Source organism: Mizuhopecten yessoensis, unplaced genomic scaffold (genome assembly GCF_002113885.1).
Source record: "Mizuhopecten yessoensis strain PY_sf001 unplaced genomic scaffold, ASM211388v2 scaffold10955, whole genome shotgun sequence".
NCBI lineage: Eukaryota > Metazoa > Mollusca > Bivalvia > Pectinida > Pectinidae > Mizuhopecten > Mizuhopecten yessoensis.
The window spans coordinates 238,698-260,644 of NW_018408805.1; the positions used below are offsets into that span (position 1 = coordinate 238,698).

General features: G+C 37.0%; 1 protein-coding gene across 1 annotated transcript; it reads right to left on the bottom strand.

The window, feature by feature from the left end:
• Positions 1-493: 493 nt before the first annotated feature.
• LOC110464078 (polypeptide N-acetylgalactosaminyltransferase 16-like) lies at positions 494-21,547 on the bottom strand. Its single transcript, XM_021519111.1, has 15 exons — positions 21,316-21,547; positions 20,821-20,978; positions 17,908-18,003; positions 16,912-16,979; positions 16,617-16,682; positions 15,914-16,035; positions 15,027-15,120; positions 14,577-14,652; positions 12,953-13,056; positions 12,398-12,524; positions 12,013-12,105; positions 8,383-8,466; positions 6,135-6,261; positions 1,558-1,674; positions 494-667 (listed from the first exon to the last, which is right to left on the bottom strand). Exons 1-15 carry the CDS (start codon positions 21,463-21,465, stop codon positions 503-505), a joined length of 1,647 nt encoding a protein of 548 aa, XP_021374786.1. The 5' UTR covers positions 21,466-21,547; the 3' UTR covers positions 494-502.
• Positions 21,548-21,947: the final 400 nt, after the last annotated feature.

The following is a 21,947-nucleotide window of genomic DNA, read 5'->3' on the forward strand; positions in this document are numbered from 1 at the left end:
CTGCTCAAAACACTAACAAAGACATCTGCTTAAAACACTAACAAAGACATCTTCTTAAAACACTGACCAAAACATCTGCTCAAATCACTGACCAAGACATCTGCTCAAATCAGTAGTGAAGACATCTGCTCAAATCAGTAGTGAAGACATCTGCTCAAAACACTGACCAAGACATCTGCTTAAAATACTAACAAAGACATCTGCTCAAAACACTAACAAAGACATCTGCTTAAAACACTAACAAAGACATCTGCTCAAAACACTAACAAAGACATCTTCTTAAAACACTGACCAAAACATCTGCTCAAATCACTGACCAAAGACATCTGCTCAAATCAGTAGTGAAGACATCTGCTCAAATCACTAGTGAAGACATCTGCTCAAATCACTAGTGAAGACATCTGCGCAAAACACTGACCAAGACATCTGCTCAAAACACTGACCAAGACATCTGCTGAACACATTGATCAAGGTACCAGCCTATCATCTCATCATGTTCATGTTACAAGTCTCTACTGTGAAGGTGACCTTTGGCTGGAAGTATCCACTTCTGCTGACCATTATTGGGATCACACTCTGCTAGAACAAGACCAATGTCAGCTTTATGAGCATCTATACACTGACCTGTGGGTTTGTGGACAATTTGTGATTGATGCTCTGTCCAAATCTGGAAAGATAAAGAACAACAAGGAATAATTAAAACTACGGTCTATTCTCACTCTCTGTACTGTTCCTCATCTTACTACTGTTGCAAGGTCCTTTTAGGAATTATTATACAACCTTATCTTCATAACAGAGATTGGATGATACTGTTCACATGACAGGGCAATACAGCATCATGTCACCTCCACACATATTTCCCTTATTTGGAGCCTCTCTTGAAAACTTTGCAAGGGCCACCACAACCTAGTCCCAAATGACGGGAGTAAATGACTATAATGACGCGTCAACCTGATCATATTTACTATTTTGTTATTGTTTTTAATAAAAATCAAAAAAAAAATCGGCATAATATAACATTAGTTGCCAATGCAGTAGGGAATCACGATTCTTTGTTTCTCCTTGATTAATAGTGTTTTACTCGGGCTTTGTCCTCGTGAAACATGATTGACCTTGGCGGAAAAAAAGAATGGCTTTCCACAGTTAGGGCAAAAAATAAAAATAAAAAACTTGTTGAGATTGTGATTTTAGTTCTCTATTGAAAACATTCAAACAGTATATTTTCTGGTACATAATTTTTGTAGACATAAGCTTATAACTTTATTGCAGACAGAGTTTGTGTTTTCCTGAAACAACTCTGTTTGCATTTTAATGAACATTCTGTTGAATATTCCTAGAATAACCTTCAAAATAGAGTATGAAAATCAAGTGGAATACACAGTTGTTTGAAAACAAGAGCACAATTAATGCCCTGTGACATTTTATAATCAATGAATATTCCAACGACAAAGTTTTGAAAATTAATTTACAATACCACTGATCTACAATACTTTGAGTCTATTACCACTGATCTACAATACTGTCCACTTTTATCTAATACTTCGTGATGATTGGTACCTGAGATTCATCCTGGCTGCAGAATTTGGCGAGTATGTAGCTGTGGGTTGTCTCTAGATTGGCCGTCAGACAGAGGCCATTGTTTGTTATGTCTCCTCTCTTCTTCCATGACCATTCCTAAGTATAGAAATCAGTATACCTTATTTACATACCTGTATAATAATATAACGCTCGACAACAAGGCAGAGAGCCATTTTGAATGGTTCCTTAATGCAATCTGCCATTTGCAGCTATTTTCTGATAAGATTTCCAAACAAAACAAGAGGCCCAGAGGGCCTGTATCGCTCACCTGAATATTTAAGCAGTCATAGCAAAATATTCTCATTAAATATTATATTGCACTACAAATATTTCACTCGCGAACTTTGTCAGCTCCATCTGTTGAAACTACCAGCCAAATATTATTATAACATTTTTGGTTATTTTTCCCTGTGACCTTATAAGTAGGTCAACGTCATTTTCCTTCTCAAACTTTTTTAGCTCTATCCTAAGAAGCTAGCAGCCAAATCTTATGAATCCATTCCTTTTGGTTCTTCAGAAATCCTTTGAAATGTTGTTGACCTCTGTGACCTTTAAAGTAGGTTGAGGTCATTTTCATTTGCAAACTTTGGTGAGCTCTATCCCAGAAAGCCAATAGCCAAATATTATAATTGTATGCCTTTCGATTATTCAGAAGAAGTCATTTGATGTTTTTGACATATTTGACACCTGTGACCTTGAAAGTAGCTCAAGGTCATTTTCATTCTCAAACTTTGTCGGGCTGTATCTCAGGAAGCCACCAGCCAAATATCATAATTTCATACCTTTTAGTTCTTCAGAAGATGTCGTTTGAAGCATTTGACATATTTGACCGCTGTGATCTTGAAAGTACGTCAAAGTCATTTTCATTCTCAAACTTTGTTGGGCTCTATTCCAGGAAGCCATCAGCCAAATATGAAGATTCTAAACCTTTCAGTTCATCGGAAGAAGTCATTTGAAGAGTTTGACACATTTGACCCCTGTGACTTTGAAAGTAGGTCAAGGTCATTTTCGTTCTCAAACTTTGTCGAGCTCCTACCAACAATGCTTTCAGTCAAATATCATGGCTCTATGCCTGTTCGTTCTTCAGAAGAAGTTGTTTAAAGGAAGACGACAGACAGACGGACGATGGACGGATGGACGACGGATGCAACACCATGACATAAGCTCATATAGATCACTTGCCCTTCGGGCAGGCGAGCTAAATACAAGAGGCCCAGAGGGCCTGAATCGCTCACCTGGATATCTAAGCAATCATGGCAAAATATTCTCCAAATGAGACCCAAGGGAATATGCCAGACCCCAATGCCAATTCTTGTAGTATGTCAGTATTAGATTGTTCATACCAAGCAATTTAATGTATGGTTATGGGGCGGGGATCTTAACTGTTTCCAAGCTGTGACTCAGAAACTAGAACCCTAGGGTTGTGGCCAGACCCCAGGATCAATTCTAATATCATGACTGCATTCGTCTCTTTTTTTCCAGCATTTGTATTTATAGTCTTGGTGTGGGGATCTCAACCATTTCAAAGTTATGACCCAGGGGTTAAGTCTGTAAGGCTGGGGCAGACCCCAAGGCCATCCTGGAAGCATATGTGCATTCGTCTCTTTATACTCAGCAATTGTATATATGCATGGTTATAGGGTGGGGATCTCAACTGTTTCCAAGCTGTGACTAAGAAACTAGGTCCCTAGGGGTTCAGTCAGACCCCAGGGTCTATTCTAATACCATGACTACTTTTGTCTCTTTATGCCAAGCTTTTGTATACATAGTTCTGGGGTGGTGATCTCAACCGTTTCAGAGTTATCACCAAGGGACTATGTCTAAAAGGGTGGGGCATGACCCTAGGCCATCCTGGAAGCAAATGTGCATACTTCTCTTTATATTCCACAATTGTATATATGGTTGTACTTAGGGGATCTCAACCATTTCCAAGTAATAAACTTTTTTTGTACAATTTTGAATCCCTGCCTCCCATGAATGCTTCTGACCAAATATGATCGATATCCATGGCATAATTCTACAGAAGAAGTCATTAATAGCAATATAGCCAAATTGCCCACTTTTGGACCCAGCCATCAGCCCCCTGGAGGGTTAGCCCAACCATTTGTACAATTTTGAATCTCCACTACAGAGGAATGCTTCCAGTCAAATATGGTTGATATCCATCTCTTAGTTCCAGAGAAGAAGGCGCTTAAATCAATATAGAGCAATTGCTCCCTTTTGGCCCCGCCCCTCAGGTCTCTGGGGGGCCAGACCCATGGTTTATCCAAAATTAGATTCCCTTCACCCAAGGATGCTTCAGACCAAATATGGAACAAATCCTTTCATTCCTACAGAAGAAGAAGGATTTTAAAGAATTTGCTATGTTTCCCCTATTGGGCCCCACGGTTTATACAAAATTGGTTCCCCATCCCCTAAGGATGCTTCAGACCAAATATGGAACAAATCCTTCATTCCTACAGAAGGAGAAGAAGGATTTTAAAGAATTTATTATGTTTCCCCTATTGGGCCCTGTCGCTCAGGCCCCTAAGGGGCCAGACCCACGGTTTATACAAAATTCGTTCCCCTTTACCCAAGGATGCTTCAGACCAAATATGGAACAAATCCTTTCATTCCTACAGAAGAAGTAGCGATGACTAGTAGCGATTTTTAGGAAAAGTTGACAGACGCTGGACGCTGCGCCATGGCATAAGCTCACTTGCCCTTTGGGCAGGTGAGCTAATGATATCAATTGTGTATTGATGTAAATACCATACTGTATGCTGCAAAAGTGTACCAAAACAACCTCTTATTCTGAACTTGAAACTGAAAATCAAGCCAGTTAATTGATAGTACTTTTCTGATTGGACAATACTAACAAGAGGCCCAGAGGTCCTGTATCGCTCACCTGTTTCTTTTGTTACATGAAACTGACATATGGGTAACTTCTGACTAATTTTAATAACTAGAACACAAGACATTTTAACATCTCTTAAACGGTTCTTATGTTTTAAAAAGCTTTTAACCCATGTTGACCTTTGACTCTGGCTAGTACTTAAAGTTGACTTTAAGAAAAAGATTTACAGCTGGTCTTCATAACATACCCAAGTATCATGACTCTAAACCTAATGCTTCTTAGGATATTGTTGTTTGAAGTTTTTAACATATTTGACCCCTGTGACCTTGAAAGTAGTTCAAGGTCATTTTAATGAGGAAACCTTATAGCACTCCATCCCAGGTACTTACTGACCAAATATCATGACCCTGGGCCTTATGGAACTTGAGAAGAAGATTGTTAAAGCATTTAACCCATGTTGTTTGACCCCTGACTAGCACTTAAAGTTGACCTTTGACCTCATTACTGTAATTAAGAAAAATTCACACTGCTGGTCTACAAAAAATACCCAAGTATCATGACTCTAGTCCAAATGGTTCTAAGGATATCGTTGTTTGAAGTTTTTAACATATTTGACCCCTGTGACCTTGAAAGTAGGTCAAGGACATTTTAATGAGGACATTTTATAGCACTCCATCCCAGGTACCTACTGGCCAAATATCATGACTCAGGTCCTCCAGTTCTTCAAAAGAACAAGAGGCCCATGGGCCTTAACGGTCACCTGAGTCCTACAGTATTTATTTTTGTTGTTGAAATATGTACCAATTTGAGTACAAAATAGTTAAGTATAACGTTAACTTCAGTTTGTCAGGACCATAAGCTGATCATTCCTAGACCGAGTTTCAGTTAAATCGGCCTATTAGAACTTGTTTTTAAGTTTGAAATAGTTATTTTCAAAATAGCGGCCGTGGCAGTGAAATTGGATTTCTGATCGACTCGAAAAATATCAACACTTTGTCAGGACCATAAGTCGACCATTCCTACCAAGTTTCAGTTCAATTGGCCAAGCAGAACTTGACTTTAAGTTTGAGAGTTTTTCAAAATGCTGGCCGTGGCGGCCATATTGGATTTCTGATTGACCTGAAAAATAACAACACTTTGTCAGGACTATGAGTCGATCATTCCTATTAAGTTTCAGTTCAATCTGCCCAGTAGAACTTGATTTTAAGTTTGAAATACTTTTTCAAAATGGCGGCAATGGCGGCCATATTGGATTTCTGATCGACCCGAAAAATAACAACACTTGGTCAGTGAGATGTCAGTAACCTTCCCACTTAATATTAATGAAATCCCTTTGCCAGTATTTTAGCTTAAGTTGAAAATGTAAAATGTTAACGGACGACACACGACGACGGATAGCAATAGATCACTTGAGCTAAATAAAGCTCAGGTGAGCTAAAAAGTTGACGGACGCCGCAGTACGGCAGGTGAGCTAAAAAGGATCTAATTTTTAATGAATGGATAATTCCTGATATTTCACTGCTGAAATTCAATAAAACAATGTTCCATATTTCCACGACCTCTAGTTATATAAAGAATGTTCCTTCTTTCAACCACTTTTATTTATATGAACAATATTTCCGTGACTGCTCCTAGTTATACATTTTCTTACTTGATTCGTCAGTATCAGAGCCCGACTGAGTATCACAGGGACTGAGGATGGTGATTATTGAGACATTACCTGACTTTGACGATCAGCATCACAGGGACTGAGGATGGTGATAATTGGTACATGACCAGTATCCACATCTAGACAGAGGTCTCCTTGTTTCAGTTGACCAAACAGTACTTCATCACTAACTGGTGGCCTGGTGAGGGAAGAAAGAAGAGCCTTTATACGGTGAAACAAAGACATACAGCAGTTTCCTTCTTCCCTGGTGAATCTTAATCAACGCCGACACTTGAATCAGAACTTATCACTTCATTAGACATATTAGTTTTAATCATCAACAAGTAGATTATAATAATCTTACTGATAGGTGCAAAAAGAATCACTATAGTACAGGATATACATTGTTAATATAACAGATTGATTCACTTTAGTACAGGATATACATTGTTAATATAACAGATTGACTCACTTAAGTACAGGATATACATTGTTAATATAACAGATTGACTCACTTTAGTACAGGATATGTATATTGTTAATATAACAGATTGACTCACTTTAGTACAGGATATGTATATTGTTAATATAACAGATCGACTCACTTTAGTACAGGATATACATTATTGTTAATATAACAGATTGACTCACTCTAGTACAGGATATGCATATTGTTAATATAACAGATTGACTCACTTTAGTACAGGATATACATTGTTAATATAACAGTTTGACTCACTTTAGTACCGGATATACATCTTTGTTAATATAACAGATTGACTCACTTAAGTACAGGATATACATTGTTGATGTAACAGTTTGACTCACTTTAGTACAGGATATACATTGTTGATGTAATAGATTGACTCACTTTAGTACAAGATATACATTTTTGATGTAACAGTTTGACTCACTTTAGTACAAGATATACATTGTTGATGTAACAGATTGATGTACAGGATATACATTGTTGATGTAACAGTTTGACTCACTTTATTACAGAGTATACATTGTTGATGTAACAGATTGACTTACTTTTAGTACAGGATATACATTGTTGATGTAACAGTTTGACTCACTTTAGTACAGGATATACATTGTTGATGTAATAGATTGACTCACTTTAGTACAAGATATACATTTTTGATGTAACAGTTTGACTCACTTTAGTACAAGATATACATTGTTGATGTAACAGATTGATGTACAGGATATACATTGTTGATGTAACAGTTTGACTCACTTTATTACAGAGTATACATTGTTGATGTAACAGATTGACTTACTTTTAGTACAGGATATACATTGTTGATGTAATAGATTGACTCACTTTAGTACAGGATATACATTGTTGATGTAACAGATTGACTTACTTGAGTACAGGATATACATTGTTGATATAACAGATTGACTCACTTTAGTACAGGATATACATTGTTGATGTAACAGTTTGACTCACTTTATTACAGAGTATACATTGTTGATGTAACAGATTGACTTACTTTTAGTACAGGATATACATTGTTGATGTAACAGATTGACTCACTTTAGTACAGGATATACATTGTTGATGTAACAGATTGACTTACTTTAGTACAGGATATACATTGTTGATATAACAGATTGACTCACTTTAGTACAGGATATACATTGTTGATGTAACAGTTTGACTCACTTTAGTACAGGATATACATTGTCGATGTAATAGATTGACTCACTTTAGTACAGGATATACAATTTTGATGTAACAGTTTGACTCACTTTAGTACAGGATATACATTGTTGATGTAACAGATTGATGTACTTTAGTACAGGATATATATTGTTGATATAACAGATTGTTATACTTTAGTACAGGATATATATTGTTGATGTAACCGTTTGACTCCATTTAGTACAGGATAAATATTGTTGAAGTAACAATTTGACTCACTGTATTACAGAATATACATCGTTGATGTAACGGATTGACTTACTTTAGTACAGGATATATATTATTGATGTAACAGTTTGACTCACTTGAGTACAGGATATTCATTGTTGATGTAACAGTTTGACTCACTTTAGAACAGGATATATATTGTTGATGTAACAGTTTGACTAACTTTAGTACAGGATATACATTGTTGATGTACAAGATTGATGTACTTTAGAACAGGATATATATTGTTGATGTAACAGATTGACTCCCTTTAGTACAGGATAAATATTGTTGATGTAACAGTTTCACTCACTTTAGTACAGAATATACATTGTTGATATAACAGATTGACTCACTTGAGTACAGGATATACATTGTTGATATAACAGATTGACTCACTTAAGTACAGGATATACATTGTTGATGTACCAAGCAAATGACTGACACTCTAATTGGTTTCTCAGCTTCTTTCTGTTAGATATCCTGAAAGTTAAAAAAAAACATGACTCACAGTACTGGACAATAAATATGACTTACAGTACTGGACAATAAAACATGGCTCACAGTCATGAACAATAAAACATGACTCACAGTACTGGACAATAAAACATGGTTCACAGTACTGGACAATAAAACATGACTCACAGTACTGAACAATAAAACATGACTCACAGTGCTGAACAATAAAACATGGCTCACAGTACTGGACAATAAAACATGACTTACAGTACTGGACAATAAAACATGACTCACAGTACTGGACAATATAACATGACTCACAGTACTGGACAATATAACATGACTCACAGTACTGGACAATATAACATGACTCACAGTACTGGACAATATAACATGACTCACAGCACTGGACAATATAACATGACTCACAGCACTGGACAATAAAACATGGCTCACAGTACTGGACAATAAAACATGGCTCACAGTACTGGACAATAAAACATGACTCAAAGTACTGGACAATAAGCATGGCTCACAGTACTGGACAATAAATCATGGTTCACAGTACAGGACAATAAAACATGGTTCACATTACTGAACAATATAACATGGCTCACAGGACTGGAAAATAAAACATGATTTACAGTACTGGACAATAAAACATGACTCACAGTACTGGACAATATAACATGACTCACAGTACTGGACAATAAAACATGACTCGCAGTACTGGACAATATAACATGGCTCACAGTACTGGACAATAAAACATGATTTACAGTACTGGACAATAAAACATGGCTCACAGTACTGGACAATATAAATGACTCGCATTACTGGACAATATAACATGACTCACAGTACTGGACAATATAACATGGGGACAATATTACATGGCTCACAGTACTGGACAATAAAACATGGCTCACAGTACTGGACAATAAAACATGGTTCACAGTACTGGACAATTAAACATCAACATTCAGGTAATGAAACATCCCACCAAGTTTGACAAAAATTGAAGATTAATTGATACCGCATAAACAAGCAACAAGAGGTCTAATGGGCCCGCATCGCTGACCTGGTATCAATTTCACACTTGAAACCTAAATATCAGTATTTATGACTATAAGTCATTCAAAACAACAGGTTAAAAGATTTTGAATCATTTGACCCATGTGACCTTGATTTTCGAACAATGTCATTAAGTTGAATAAACTTTATAGCCATTCATTTCAGCATGCCACTTGCCAAATATCACCACCCTAGACCTTTTTTTTTAACGAGATTAGGTCATTTATATATCTGAACAAATGTGACCTCGAATACAGGTCAAGGTCATTCATTTTATCAGTATCCTGGGCCTTTCGGTTATTGAGAAGAAGTTGTTTAAAGTAAAATATTGACCTAATAAAACTTGCTTTTTAAACAAGAGCTGTTGAAGAACAGCATAGCTCTCCTATTGGTGATTTATATTGTAAAATAGCAAATATCAAAAGAAACCAATGTACAGTAAAACCTCGATATAATGCCCGTCATTTCATTTGCCACCTCACTTACCGCCAACATATTTTCAGGTCCCTTAGTAATGTTTAGTCAATGAAATAGTCAACAGAGTAATGATCGTGGTGATCGATCCAACACTGCCCAAAAAAGGTGCCCAAAAACTTTAACCGAGTCAAATTAACCAGTTTTGACCCCTGAAATAATGAAAATACAATTCAGCACATTGTTTACACTCCACATAAATACTCAAACTTTATAACAGACAACAGCCTATTGATGGTGGTGATGCAACACTACACAAAAAAACCTTGCCCAAAATATTTAACCAGGTCCTGTTTTTGGCCCCTAAAATATGAAAATATGGTCCAGCACATTGCTTACACTCGATATAAATGACTTGAACTCATATTAGACAACTGTGTATTGAGTGTAATGATCCAACACTGTCTGGAAAAAACTTTAACCTCAAATTTAAACGCCAGGTTGACTACATTAGCCCCCCTATTCTCCGAATAGGCGAGCTAAAAATGATAATATCAAACAAGTTACTTTATTTTAATACATAAAATTTATATTTTTTTCTACCTCTTAATATCAAAACAAGAGCCCCAAGGGCCTTAGCGGTCACCTGAGTTATATCATAGATACTGGTATCTTTATTTTATGGTTTAGATGTGATGTGGAAATCAGCATGTGAACTAAGTGAAATACAATACTTGTCATGTAATCAAAGGATAAGAATTTTAAAATATTGATGAATGTTCCCTTTGGGGCCCCGCCCTAGCCCCTGGGGATGGGGCAGACATTTCAATTTTACAATGTAATATTCCATCCACCAAAGATGATTCTGACCAAGTTTGAATAATTTTCTGTTGAAAATGGATAAAATATACCCAAGTGTTATTTCCCTATATAAATTATAGTAAACTTTATCCCCTCCCCAAGGGGGAATGGATGGCTCAGGGGTCCTGAAATTTACAATTTCAATAAAGCTCCTGATGATCTTTCTATCCATGCACTGAAATTGGCTGTAGTACCTCTGAGTCTGGAGAAGAAGATTTTTGAAATATTGGTTAATTTTCCCTTTGGGGCCCACCCTGAAGTTGGGGTAGGAATCCCAATTTTACAATTTAAAACCATCTTCCTCCAATGATAATTCTCACCAAGTAAGAATAATTTCCTACAGAAAATTATTAAAATATACCCGAAAGTGTTGTTTCCCTTTATAAACTATAGTAAACTTTACACCCTCCCCAAGGGAGAACGCATAGCTCCGGGGTCCTGAAATTTACAATTTAAATAAAGCTCCTGATGATCTTTCTTTCCATGCAAAGAAAACGACTGTAGTACCTCTGAGTCTGGAGAAGAAGATTTTTGAAATATTGGTTAATTTTCCCTTTTGGGCCCTGCCCTAACCCCAGGGAGAGAGGTAGGAATCCCAATTTTACAATTTTGTAGCCTCATCTACCAAGGATGATTCTGACCAAGTTTGAAAAAAATCCATCCACTGGTTCTTGAGAAGAAGTTAAAAATGTAAAATGTTTACGCACGACGGACGTCGACGGATGGAAGGCGATTAGAATAGGTCACTTGAGCAAAGCTCAGGTGACCTAACTTTGCTCAAGTGACCTAAAAAATGCATGACAGGCATTTTTTTCTGAAACTGTATGAAATGTTAATTTTTTCCGGAGTTAATTTCAATAACATAGCCTTAGGAAAAAACTGTAGTTCATTCAGTAAACATGTAATGAGTTCATAGTTTCAAAATTAAATTAAATCTGGTGCTCCTTCACAAGAAAACAATCACGGTCATGTTGAATCTGCCGACTTACTGTTGCTACAAAAAATACCCTGTATTTAGTATTCAGATGTTAACTCCTTCACCCCTAAAGACAAATTTGAACTCTTCCAATTCACATGACTGCAATTCAATGAAATCTTGAGAAAATTCACTCCTCTGTTAAGTATTAATGATACAATAAGACAATCAATTTAAAAATAAAATTCAAGTAAGTAAAATCAAGACCACTGAACGACTAAGCTATTGAAGGAGATGAAACGTACTTTCCAAATGGCTTCATCCTGGCCGACGGCTTCATTTTGTAGAAATATCGTTTGTATTCGTCCATCCACACCTCGGCCACCCGGCGAGTGTTCCTGTCAAAGGAAAACATGCAATCACATAAAATAATGTAATAAGTAGGTACGTTTATTTGCATATACTTCTTTTAGCACTCCAGGCATATCATTTCTATTACCGCAATCATGAATTTGTACATCAACTCTTCCCTTCAGTAAATGTTCTTTGAAAAACATGTATTTCTAAGTAGCACTGCATATTGGCATATCAGAGATTGTGAGGAAGGGGCTAAAGTAAGAGTATGACGGAAACAGCTCTGTATTCTGTTATTTGTAAACACAAGAGGGCCACTGGGTCTGAATCGTCTACCTGATAACTGTGTTGGTATCGCCATCTGGGAACTCGTACGGATGTCTCTTCCTGAACACATGACCAACACGACTGCAAGGCACGATTTCAATTTCACCCCCACACATCCAAACTTTGAAGGAAAGTTCTGAAAGCAGATACATCATTGAAAATTGTTTAATTAATGAAAATTCTGTTGAAACAACTTGTTAAGAGTAACAGACATTTGACTTGTGAAATTCTGTGAACTATACCGTGTATATCCTGCAATAAGCCTGGGGTTGGGGAACACATAATCTCTGACTGATAGCAGGGGATGCACTTATTACACGACAATGAAAAAGCTTTGGTTGGCATTTCTTCCTAACTGCAATATATATTGGTAGGCTTATTACCAAGCACAGGCTTATTGCCAAACATGGGCTTATTGCCGGATAAATATGGTAAATCAAGAAGGTACAGAAAAGTGTCTACATGACAAGTAACTATAGTACTGTAATTGGAAAGCAAAAATCTACAAGTACATGAGTGCAATGAATTGACATTTAAGTTTTCTTTCCATCACTCATCACTCACCAAAGTTTTCTCCACCCCAGATGTCCATTCCAGGGTCATACTTGCCCAGTTTGTTAAACCAGGACCTGCTGATACTGAACACGCCCCCAGCCATCACAGCGGTTCTGTAACACAATCAATCAATACAGTTTGTAACAATTATGTTATTTTCTCCAATTGAGGGAATATCGTTATACAATGTACTTCAAAGCTGTATATTTACATTTGCATGGCATTGTCACTATATAGCCTCTTTGAGAGCTGTGTCGTTAATGGGACTTTAATTACCATGCCGCACGAGACATAATTACCATGCCGCACGAGACACAATTCTTAGCGTATTAATTACAACACTGACCGGAACTACAATATCCAATGTAAATAAACATGACGGCTGCTGAAATATCGCTGTGTCATTGTAAATTTATGTGCAAAATAAAAAATAAAATAAAAAAAAAACTTTTATTACAACGAAAACAAGACCAAGGTCTGCAATATCGTACAAAATGCACATCGGTTGAAATCACCAATGCCGGCAATGGAAACAATTTTAACGCTCATGCAATTTATCAGAAATATCGTCTGTTACACTGCACTGATCAACAGGGGTTCGTTATAAATGTCTGAAATACACATATTCTATAGACCTACTGATGAGTCACAGCACATATAATCATTCGTCATTTCAGACATTTTTAACGAACCTGTGCTCCGTCGCAAGATCACTCACTTCAAACGCTATCAGTTTCACGCGTCTCGGATCCACGGTTCCTCAGTTTCAGACGACATGTCAAATAACGATGCTGTTATAGAATCTACCGACTGTTGTCGGGTTCCCATACAATCAACAAATACATTCACACCTGGATTCTTCACAAAACGAGCAAAGAGAAAAGTTTGCATTAACTTCCAAAATTAACTCCCTCGTGGAGGTCAAGGTCCCATTCACGGTGTTCACTGTATTTATCCATGCGCGAAATTTGTTCCGGGGGAAAATCGAAACAATTTCAAATCTAACTTTCAGCTCAGATTTCTATTGAAAAACTGGAATCACCCTATAGACATATCATACGCAATTGTATTGATACTAAATTGTGGAATAAATTTGAAGTGTTTGTTAAAATGTCAAAGTACTACTTTGTTTGCCAATCAGCACGCGACAATACGCTGTTCAAACTATTGAACGAAATTGTGTGGACTGTCGATAAGGCGGGCATTTTTAATTTGAATTATAAATTATAAGTTAAAAAAGAACATAAGAGGCAGAGAAAACGTAAATATAAGTATTGAACTGTTTTTTGTATGATATTTATGATCTATTTGAATGACACAGCTTTGCAAGCAAACAAATCATAATGCGCTAGCGCGCATTATGTTGTTTGCTTGCAAAGCTATGTCATTCAAATAGATCATAAATACTATACAAAAACAGTTCAATTCTTAAGTGCATCTGTAACAAATGTGTGGACAAGTATATCTGTAAAACATGTCAGGTACCATCGTTGTACACCTAGTACATTTTGACTACGACTACTTGATGAGTTCTGGTGACGTTTTGAAAATGTTCAAATATCATATTACATATGTATTCTCATTTTAAACTCTATAACGTAAGGTATATTTTGAATTTAAGGACAAAGCTTACTTCCGAGGGTCTTCTGGTCTGAACACCATCGACTGAGCAGGAGGTTCCCATTTAAAATTCAATCCCCAATCAAATCCTAAAAAAAATATTGACATGCATAACTTTTTTCCATAACAAATTGAAACAATCAAATTCTACAAGTAAGTTGGAATTTCATGTGAACCAGTGTTCTTTGGGGGTGAATTTTCAAAAACAGTGCAAAATGATTATTGGGTTTCCGTATGGGATAATTTTCTGACTTAATTTTAAACACAAATTTCTATATGTCGCCCTGGTAAAGTACTAGCTAGTCATTTCCTACCAAAGTTATTGCAATTAAATAATCAGAATGAAGTTACCTCACTAATTGTGTGTAGCATGAATCACCCTGGGTATCAAACTTAGCCTGGCACTTGCTTATTATGTATGTACATACCAGATGTGGTCAGAATTGTATAAATAAAAACTCACCTCCAACGACCACAGGTGTGTGTGGAGCAGCAATGTAGTCAAACGTGGAAGTATTTATCACATCTAGAACAGGACACACCACGGCCTTCGGTGACTACAGGAGACATTTCATATAAAATTGGCTAGCACTGTATTTATTTTTCAATATGCACCAGGGGCCAAAAGATCATTGCTGACTCAATAAAGGAGTGGGCTCATAACAGTATAACAAAACAGCATTTGTTTGCATTTCTATTGAACTCTAATATGCAAGTATACGGATGGTCTTATTATCAGACAATGGCTTATTGTTGAATAAAAATGGTAAATTAAAACAAGTTAAAGTTTAGATCACAATACACTGGGAAATGTTCTCCCAGTGAAATATTCCCCCTCCTCAGGTATCTAAATAAATACAGGTTGTACTTAGATTGTGTTAAAACACCTTTCACAGTTTCTCCAATGTTGTAAGAGGTGCAATGTCTTGAAACATCACTGGGGTGATCGGTTAATCAGCTAGGGAGAATTTCTCTTTGGCTCATTCGATAGAGTGTAAGACTAGTTAACCAGAGGTCCCAGGTTCGACTCCTAGCGAGGCATTGAAAAAATATTGACCTCTGTTACATTGGTGCCCAACATGGGGCACTGGGAGATATGACAAAAATACTCTGCGATTCTTGCAAAAGATTGCTATGACCCCTGGAAAGAGTGTAAAAAGGGCAATAACTCTGTCAAAAATTATTTGATTGGAACACTAAATACACATTACATTTAAATAAAATAGTTCAACCAAGTTTCAAGGGAGACATATAGGGACTGAGGATCTTTGGAAAGACAGATGAATTAATTCCAGTATATGTCCTTCCTTGCTTTGTTGTCGAGGGTACAACAACAGTACATACAATTACCTCTGCTATCCTGAAGAGCAGCGGTTCCAACCACCCAACATTGACCTCACAGTGACTATCAAGAAAGGTCAGGACCTCACTCCCTGCTAAATTCGCACCTCGCACTCGTGATCTGATCAGACCTGCAGGGAAGAGAAATGATAAACAGAAGGAAGAAAGAAGGTTATCTCCTTTAATACATATAACACAAGAATACAGAATACAGCACAATACCAGGTTCTGTTCTCCATTAAGTTTCATGTCAGAAGACATTATATTACACACATCATAAGGCTGAATTTTCCCAGAAATTATTTTTTCCTATAAAAATAAAGAAATTCAACTCATTATCTTTACAAGGACCTTTTTTTCTGTAAAATAGCAAAAAGAACATTTTATTATTAATAAATCCACAGAGGCGTACAGTATCTTATAGAAAAAGTATGTAAGTCAATGACAATATTCTTGTTTGTAAGTGTGTTAAGATTTTTTTGGAAAAAGGTGATAGGAGAGCTCGCCTTTCAATACACATTTCATCTTTCTGAGCCTGGCACAAAATAAACATGGGATGAGGTTGCATAAACACACATTGTTGTTGAGTTAATCATCTTGTAGGTAACAGATTTAGCTAAAAAGTTCAAACATGTAATTGTAATCACAAATGAAAACTTAAATATAATACGTAAATTGACAGTACTTTTCTAACATTATTAACTATTCTTACCTTCTCGTTTTTTGTTCCTGAAAACTTGAACTTTCGGTATCTCCGGAAGTAAACGGCCAACTTCAACTGAAAGATATGAGTGACTCCCCTACATATCAAACTAATTTACATGACTTTTTGGGGTTTCACATATTGTAATTCAAGGTCCTACAACTTCATATCATATTTTCAAAAATCTATTGATTTTACTTTTTATATGCTACACAGACCGCATTGCTAGAATAATGTCTCAAAAAAATCACTTTCATCATTTTGTGTATTTCAAGACAGAATAACAAACATCTTGCTTACATACCATCATCACTGAAGTCATCAATCAGCAAAATCTCCTTGATTAGTTCTGGAGGGGTCCTCCTCAAAACGCTACAAACAGACACACAATATACTAGTAGGTTCAAATGGGTTACAAATATTGTATACCTGGACACTTTGGACCAAACTTTCACCCTATGCTCATAAACTCCCACAAGCATTATGGCTTCATTTGTGTATCCCAGTTGAAACGGTTCAGGTAGTGCAGAAATATTCCACAACAAACTAACACACTTGGACCAAACTATATATATAGGCAGAGCTAAAAAATGCATTTTTGGAGAATAAAATAACAATATATCAAAAACATTATGCCTTCTTTCACGCATCCACTTAAATATATAATGTATCTTAAAATCTACATGTGGCATGAACTTGTTTTATAAAGAAATAACGCAAACTAGCAAAAGTCATTTTAGTTTCGGTCAGGCATGTCTGACCCCGCCAAATATTGCCGAGGTCAGCCTCTGTTCAAATCTGTGCCTGCCGTTTTATTTCAAGGTTCAACCGTTTCAACTGGTTGAACCTGATACGCAAAAGGGACCTATATCAAGATTCCATTTTGGGGGATATCCATCAAGTGTATATTTTAGATGACATGTGGTCGGCTTACAGTTCTAGTTGTACAGGGGCATCAAACTGAACAAAGTGCCCATCATGTTACGCAAGTTTCATAAATACTGGTCAAGATGGTCAGTAGCGGTACTAAATTTAAGACAATATTTATAAACAGAAATCAGAGAAGGGGCATAACTCCCATAAAAACGTCTGGATAAACATTTTTAAGTAATCTTACCAGTAGGTGAACACTATCCAGTTATGGTCAACACGTTTTTATAACTCTGATAAAAATAGTCAGATAAAAAAAAAAGGTACCGGGAAAGTGCAACTGCAAAACTAAGTGTGGTGACTTTAAAAACTGAATTATTTTAAGTTGAAAAATACTTCTTTTCAAAGTTCAATAAAATGATCTACAAACCTTACAACAGTTCTTAACAATGTAGATCGTGCCTCATTGTAATAAGAAATAATCACTGATGTTGCTGGAAGGTCTGAAAATGGTCGTGGCTTGCATCTGAAAAGAGAAATATTTTGTAAAAGAATTTATTTCCTCAATCACAGAAAAAAGAATATCTCTTCAAAAACCAGTATTGTACCCTGGTGTCATCGGTTTTCGACGGTGTAAGAGCAAAATCGCTTTTTACGGATCAAGTCAAATATATTTTATTCCAAGTCTTACCAGTAATATTATTTACCGTTATCTCCATAATTCTGCAAAAGATCGATAAACTTAGATAAATACAGCTAGCGATAATGTCAACAAACATGGCGACTGCTTACCATGTGTGCGTGCGTACTACGTCATCAGAATTCGACGGTCATCATTTTCAACGGTACGGTGGCCCATAAAGACCGTAAAAAAGTAAACGCCAACGTGAACTGCTCAACTATATATGTTCAAGACCAATAAATCATATTAACTCCAACAAATAACACAGAAAAGTTATTTAAAACAGTTGAAAACATTTTAAAGTTTTTTGGGGTTTTTATTTTTGTTTGCATAGCAAGAAAAAGCTACTGCTCTGCCCTCTTTCTGGTACAATCGGGACAGAAGAAATTGTCACCACGCCTGATGACCCTAATACTTGTACAGTACTGCAAGTGCACCCAGCGACCACAATCCTCGCATTCACCCCACTTTGCGAACTTGATGTAAGGAAGGCGTTTCATTTCTTCTGGGCAAAATTTACCACAGACGCAGCACTTTTCTTCGTCGGATGGTTCAGAATCATCTGTATCAGAATCAAGCAGAATAACTTTAGATGTTACTGCTTTTTTGGCAGACGGCTTCTTTGTCTTTTTCTGTGGGACGTGTCCAGAGGTTCCAGCAACAGGATTAGAAGTAGAATTTTTACGTTTGTTGGAAGCCTGAGACTCGATATGATCTTTGATTTTCTGTACCACGTCTTTGTCCGTTATTGGCTTGCCTGCAACTACACGGCTTAAAGTTTTCCTGACTTTAGCAGCCTTGACATTCTTTAAAATTACTCCCCCTCTGGATTCCAAGAACTGTTCACCAGTACCTGCAATGTGTTTGGTTTTACATGAATCAAGTGATTCATCAGATGCGTCTGGTCTGGCAAAAGACAGAGATGGAGCAACAAGGGAATCGGATATCACTTTTGGATCAAAGGGGAAAATCCCACACTTCTTAAAGGCAGACTGGATGTTGGAAGGTGTGAGGGTTGCTGAGTAGACCTTGCATGCAATTTTACACACTTCATACCTGGTAATGGCCTTCCCGCCTGACTGCCGTAAATAGCCATGACATGCTGCATTCCATGCTGTCTCAAAGGGGCCATAGCAGCTGACATCCAAAGGTTGCAGAAGATGGCTGCAGTGTGGAGGAAGGACAAACAATACAATATGATTCCTCTGTGTCCACTCAATCAGGCCGATTGAAATGTGGCTTTTATGTCCATCATACAACACTAAGGCTGGGGACTCTGGAGACCGTGTAGGCAAATACTTCACGAGATGTGTCTGCACATATTGTCGAAAGATTTCTGTGTTTGACCATCCAGAGTCACTTACGGTACCCGTTGCTCCTGGAGTAGCTCCCTCCATCAAGCCATCCAGCAAACGTTTCCCAGGAAAAATAAAGAATGGTGGGACCTGATTACCAGAAGCGTTGGCTCCCCCAATTACTGTTATTGTTTGGGATTTTCCTGATGTTATAGCCTGTGGCTTATAGGCAACACCTGAGACAATTTTAGGAGGTTTGTGATCAGTAGAGAGGCCTTTCTCATCCAGGTTGTAAATGGCATTTGGTCTTTCCTTAAAGTTGTGTTTATTAAGAACGTTCTCAAGCTCCTTAAAATACCTCTCAATAACAGGCTCCGTGGCACACTTCGCTCTGGCTGCCTCAAGACTTCGTGGCTTCCTCACCTTTAGCTCTGGCCATCTGTCCAGGAAGTTGCGTAACCACTGCAGACTCAAAGGGTTGTCCTTTGAGCGAAGATCCAAATTAATAGCATAATCTGTTGCCAAGTTAATTGTTTCCATTCTTGAGTAACCATATCCCAATTCCGCCATTGTGTTGAGGTGCCTGGAAAGCATAGCTTCCTGCTCCTGGGAAAATAGTGGCGATGGTCCAGATTTAACTACATCTGTTTTGATGTGCCCTTTTACCCTATCTTTCAGCGTAGTAATTGGCACATCAAACATATTGGCTGCCTTTTGAACGGCCATGCCCGTCTCCATAACTGCAATATATGCATCAGTTAATGCTTCAGGGTCATATTTTGATCTGTATTTTCCTCTCTTTGGATTTTTTACCTAAAATAAGGGAAAGGGACCATTTATTTATGTCTCTGAATAAATAAAATAGACTTATTATCAACAGTGATGTGGATACGAAAGAGAAATAAAATCCTGCAAATCGCGTACGCCATGTTAAGCTGACGTCTCAAGGCTTCCATACTTTTTTTTATCCGAACTGAGACTCCGCCCACATTTGTCACGTGATATCGAAGGAGCAGAATGATAGCAAAGCAGACGAGAAGTCACAAATTTTTTTTATGTTGATTTAATGGGTTTTATAGGGGTTTAAACAGGGTTTAAATTTGGAGTTATGTAAAACGGGATTTAAACACTACATTGCGGTAAAAATAGAAGTTACTTACCATACGGATCATCATTTTCCGAACTTTTTTTTTAGAATTGTTGCAAGTGTGCCGGCATCAAAACATAACCTCTGTGACCCCTGATATGACCCGCAAGCGCGCGCGCGACCCGGAAATAAACGACCGTCGAAAACAGATGACCGTCGAAAACGGAACACGGGAGGATACTTGTTAGTTTGGGCTACTGTATAGATTTAACACTTTACCTCGTGTTCCTACTGTCAGGTAGTGAGCGGTCAAAGGGAACATCATCACTTTTGAGAATGTTAAATGCATGATTCAGGAATGGATCCTTTTGGTCTAATATCGATGGCTGCTGTAAATAAGATGATGGGTCAAAAGTTCCTAGACTTACACTGTGAGTCTGAAATAAAATATATAAGTTGTACAGATGTGATATTTCTTATTTCCGGACTAACCTTTAACAAGGTTCCATTTTTATAGGCCTTAGAAATATATATGATGTGTAAATAAATATTAACATCATACTGTCAAATTCGAGTTACATCACGTGCAGTGTAAAATCAATACTATATAATTTCAAGTTGTACTTTACGTTTTATATCTAATGTCAACTTATTTTTATTCGTGATTTTTCACATTATGCTTTTTAACAGTTTGCTTTTTGGATATAATAGAATTATCTCTTTTAAATCTGTATCGACGGTAATTATTGGAGTGGACACGTAAACACACATCACCTTTCCATCCATATCTGTGTCGCTTGAGATCCAATGCTTAGGAATTAAAAACGTCTTATACAGAAAATGTAAGTCTCCCGAATAATGCAATAAACATAAAATTATCATTGAGATAATTAGAAGAGCACATAAACGTCGATATTTCTTCATATTGTCCTTGCATTGCGTCTTGGTGTGAACCTTAAAAGTTTCAAAAAAAAATCGCGTCAGCTCTGCAGCAGCAGCATCAAAACTTCGCTATCTAAGAAATGTTTGTAATGATTTTCACGGCGCGTCTAATTACCCAATACTACCCAATACTACCCAATACCACCCAATACTACCCAATACTACCCCATACGACCCAGTTATGAACCAAATACTTCTCTATTACTGTGAAATATCACCTTTGTAGACGTTATTTACTTCCATCTGTCATATTTGATCGCGAAATATGCGATTTGGTGCCGAAAACATCACCGAATTGCCGTGACTATGACCCAATACTACCCAATACCACCCAATACTACCCCATACGACCCAATTATGAACCAAATACTTCTTTATTACTGTGAAATATCACCTTTGTAGACGTTATTTACTTCCATCTGCCATATTTTATCGGGAAATATGCGATTTGGTGCCGAAAACAT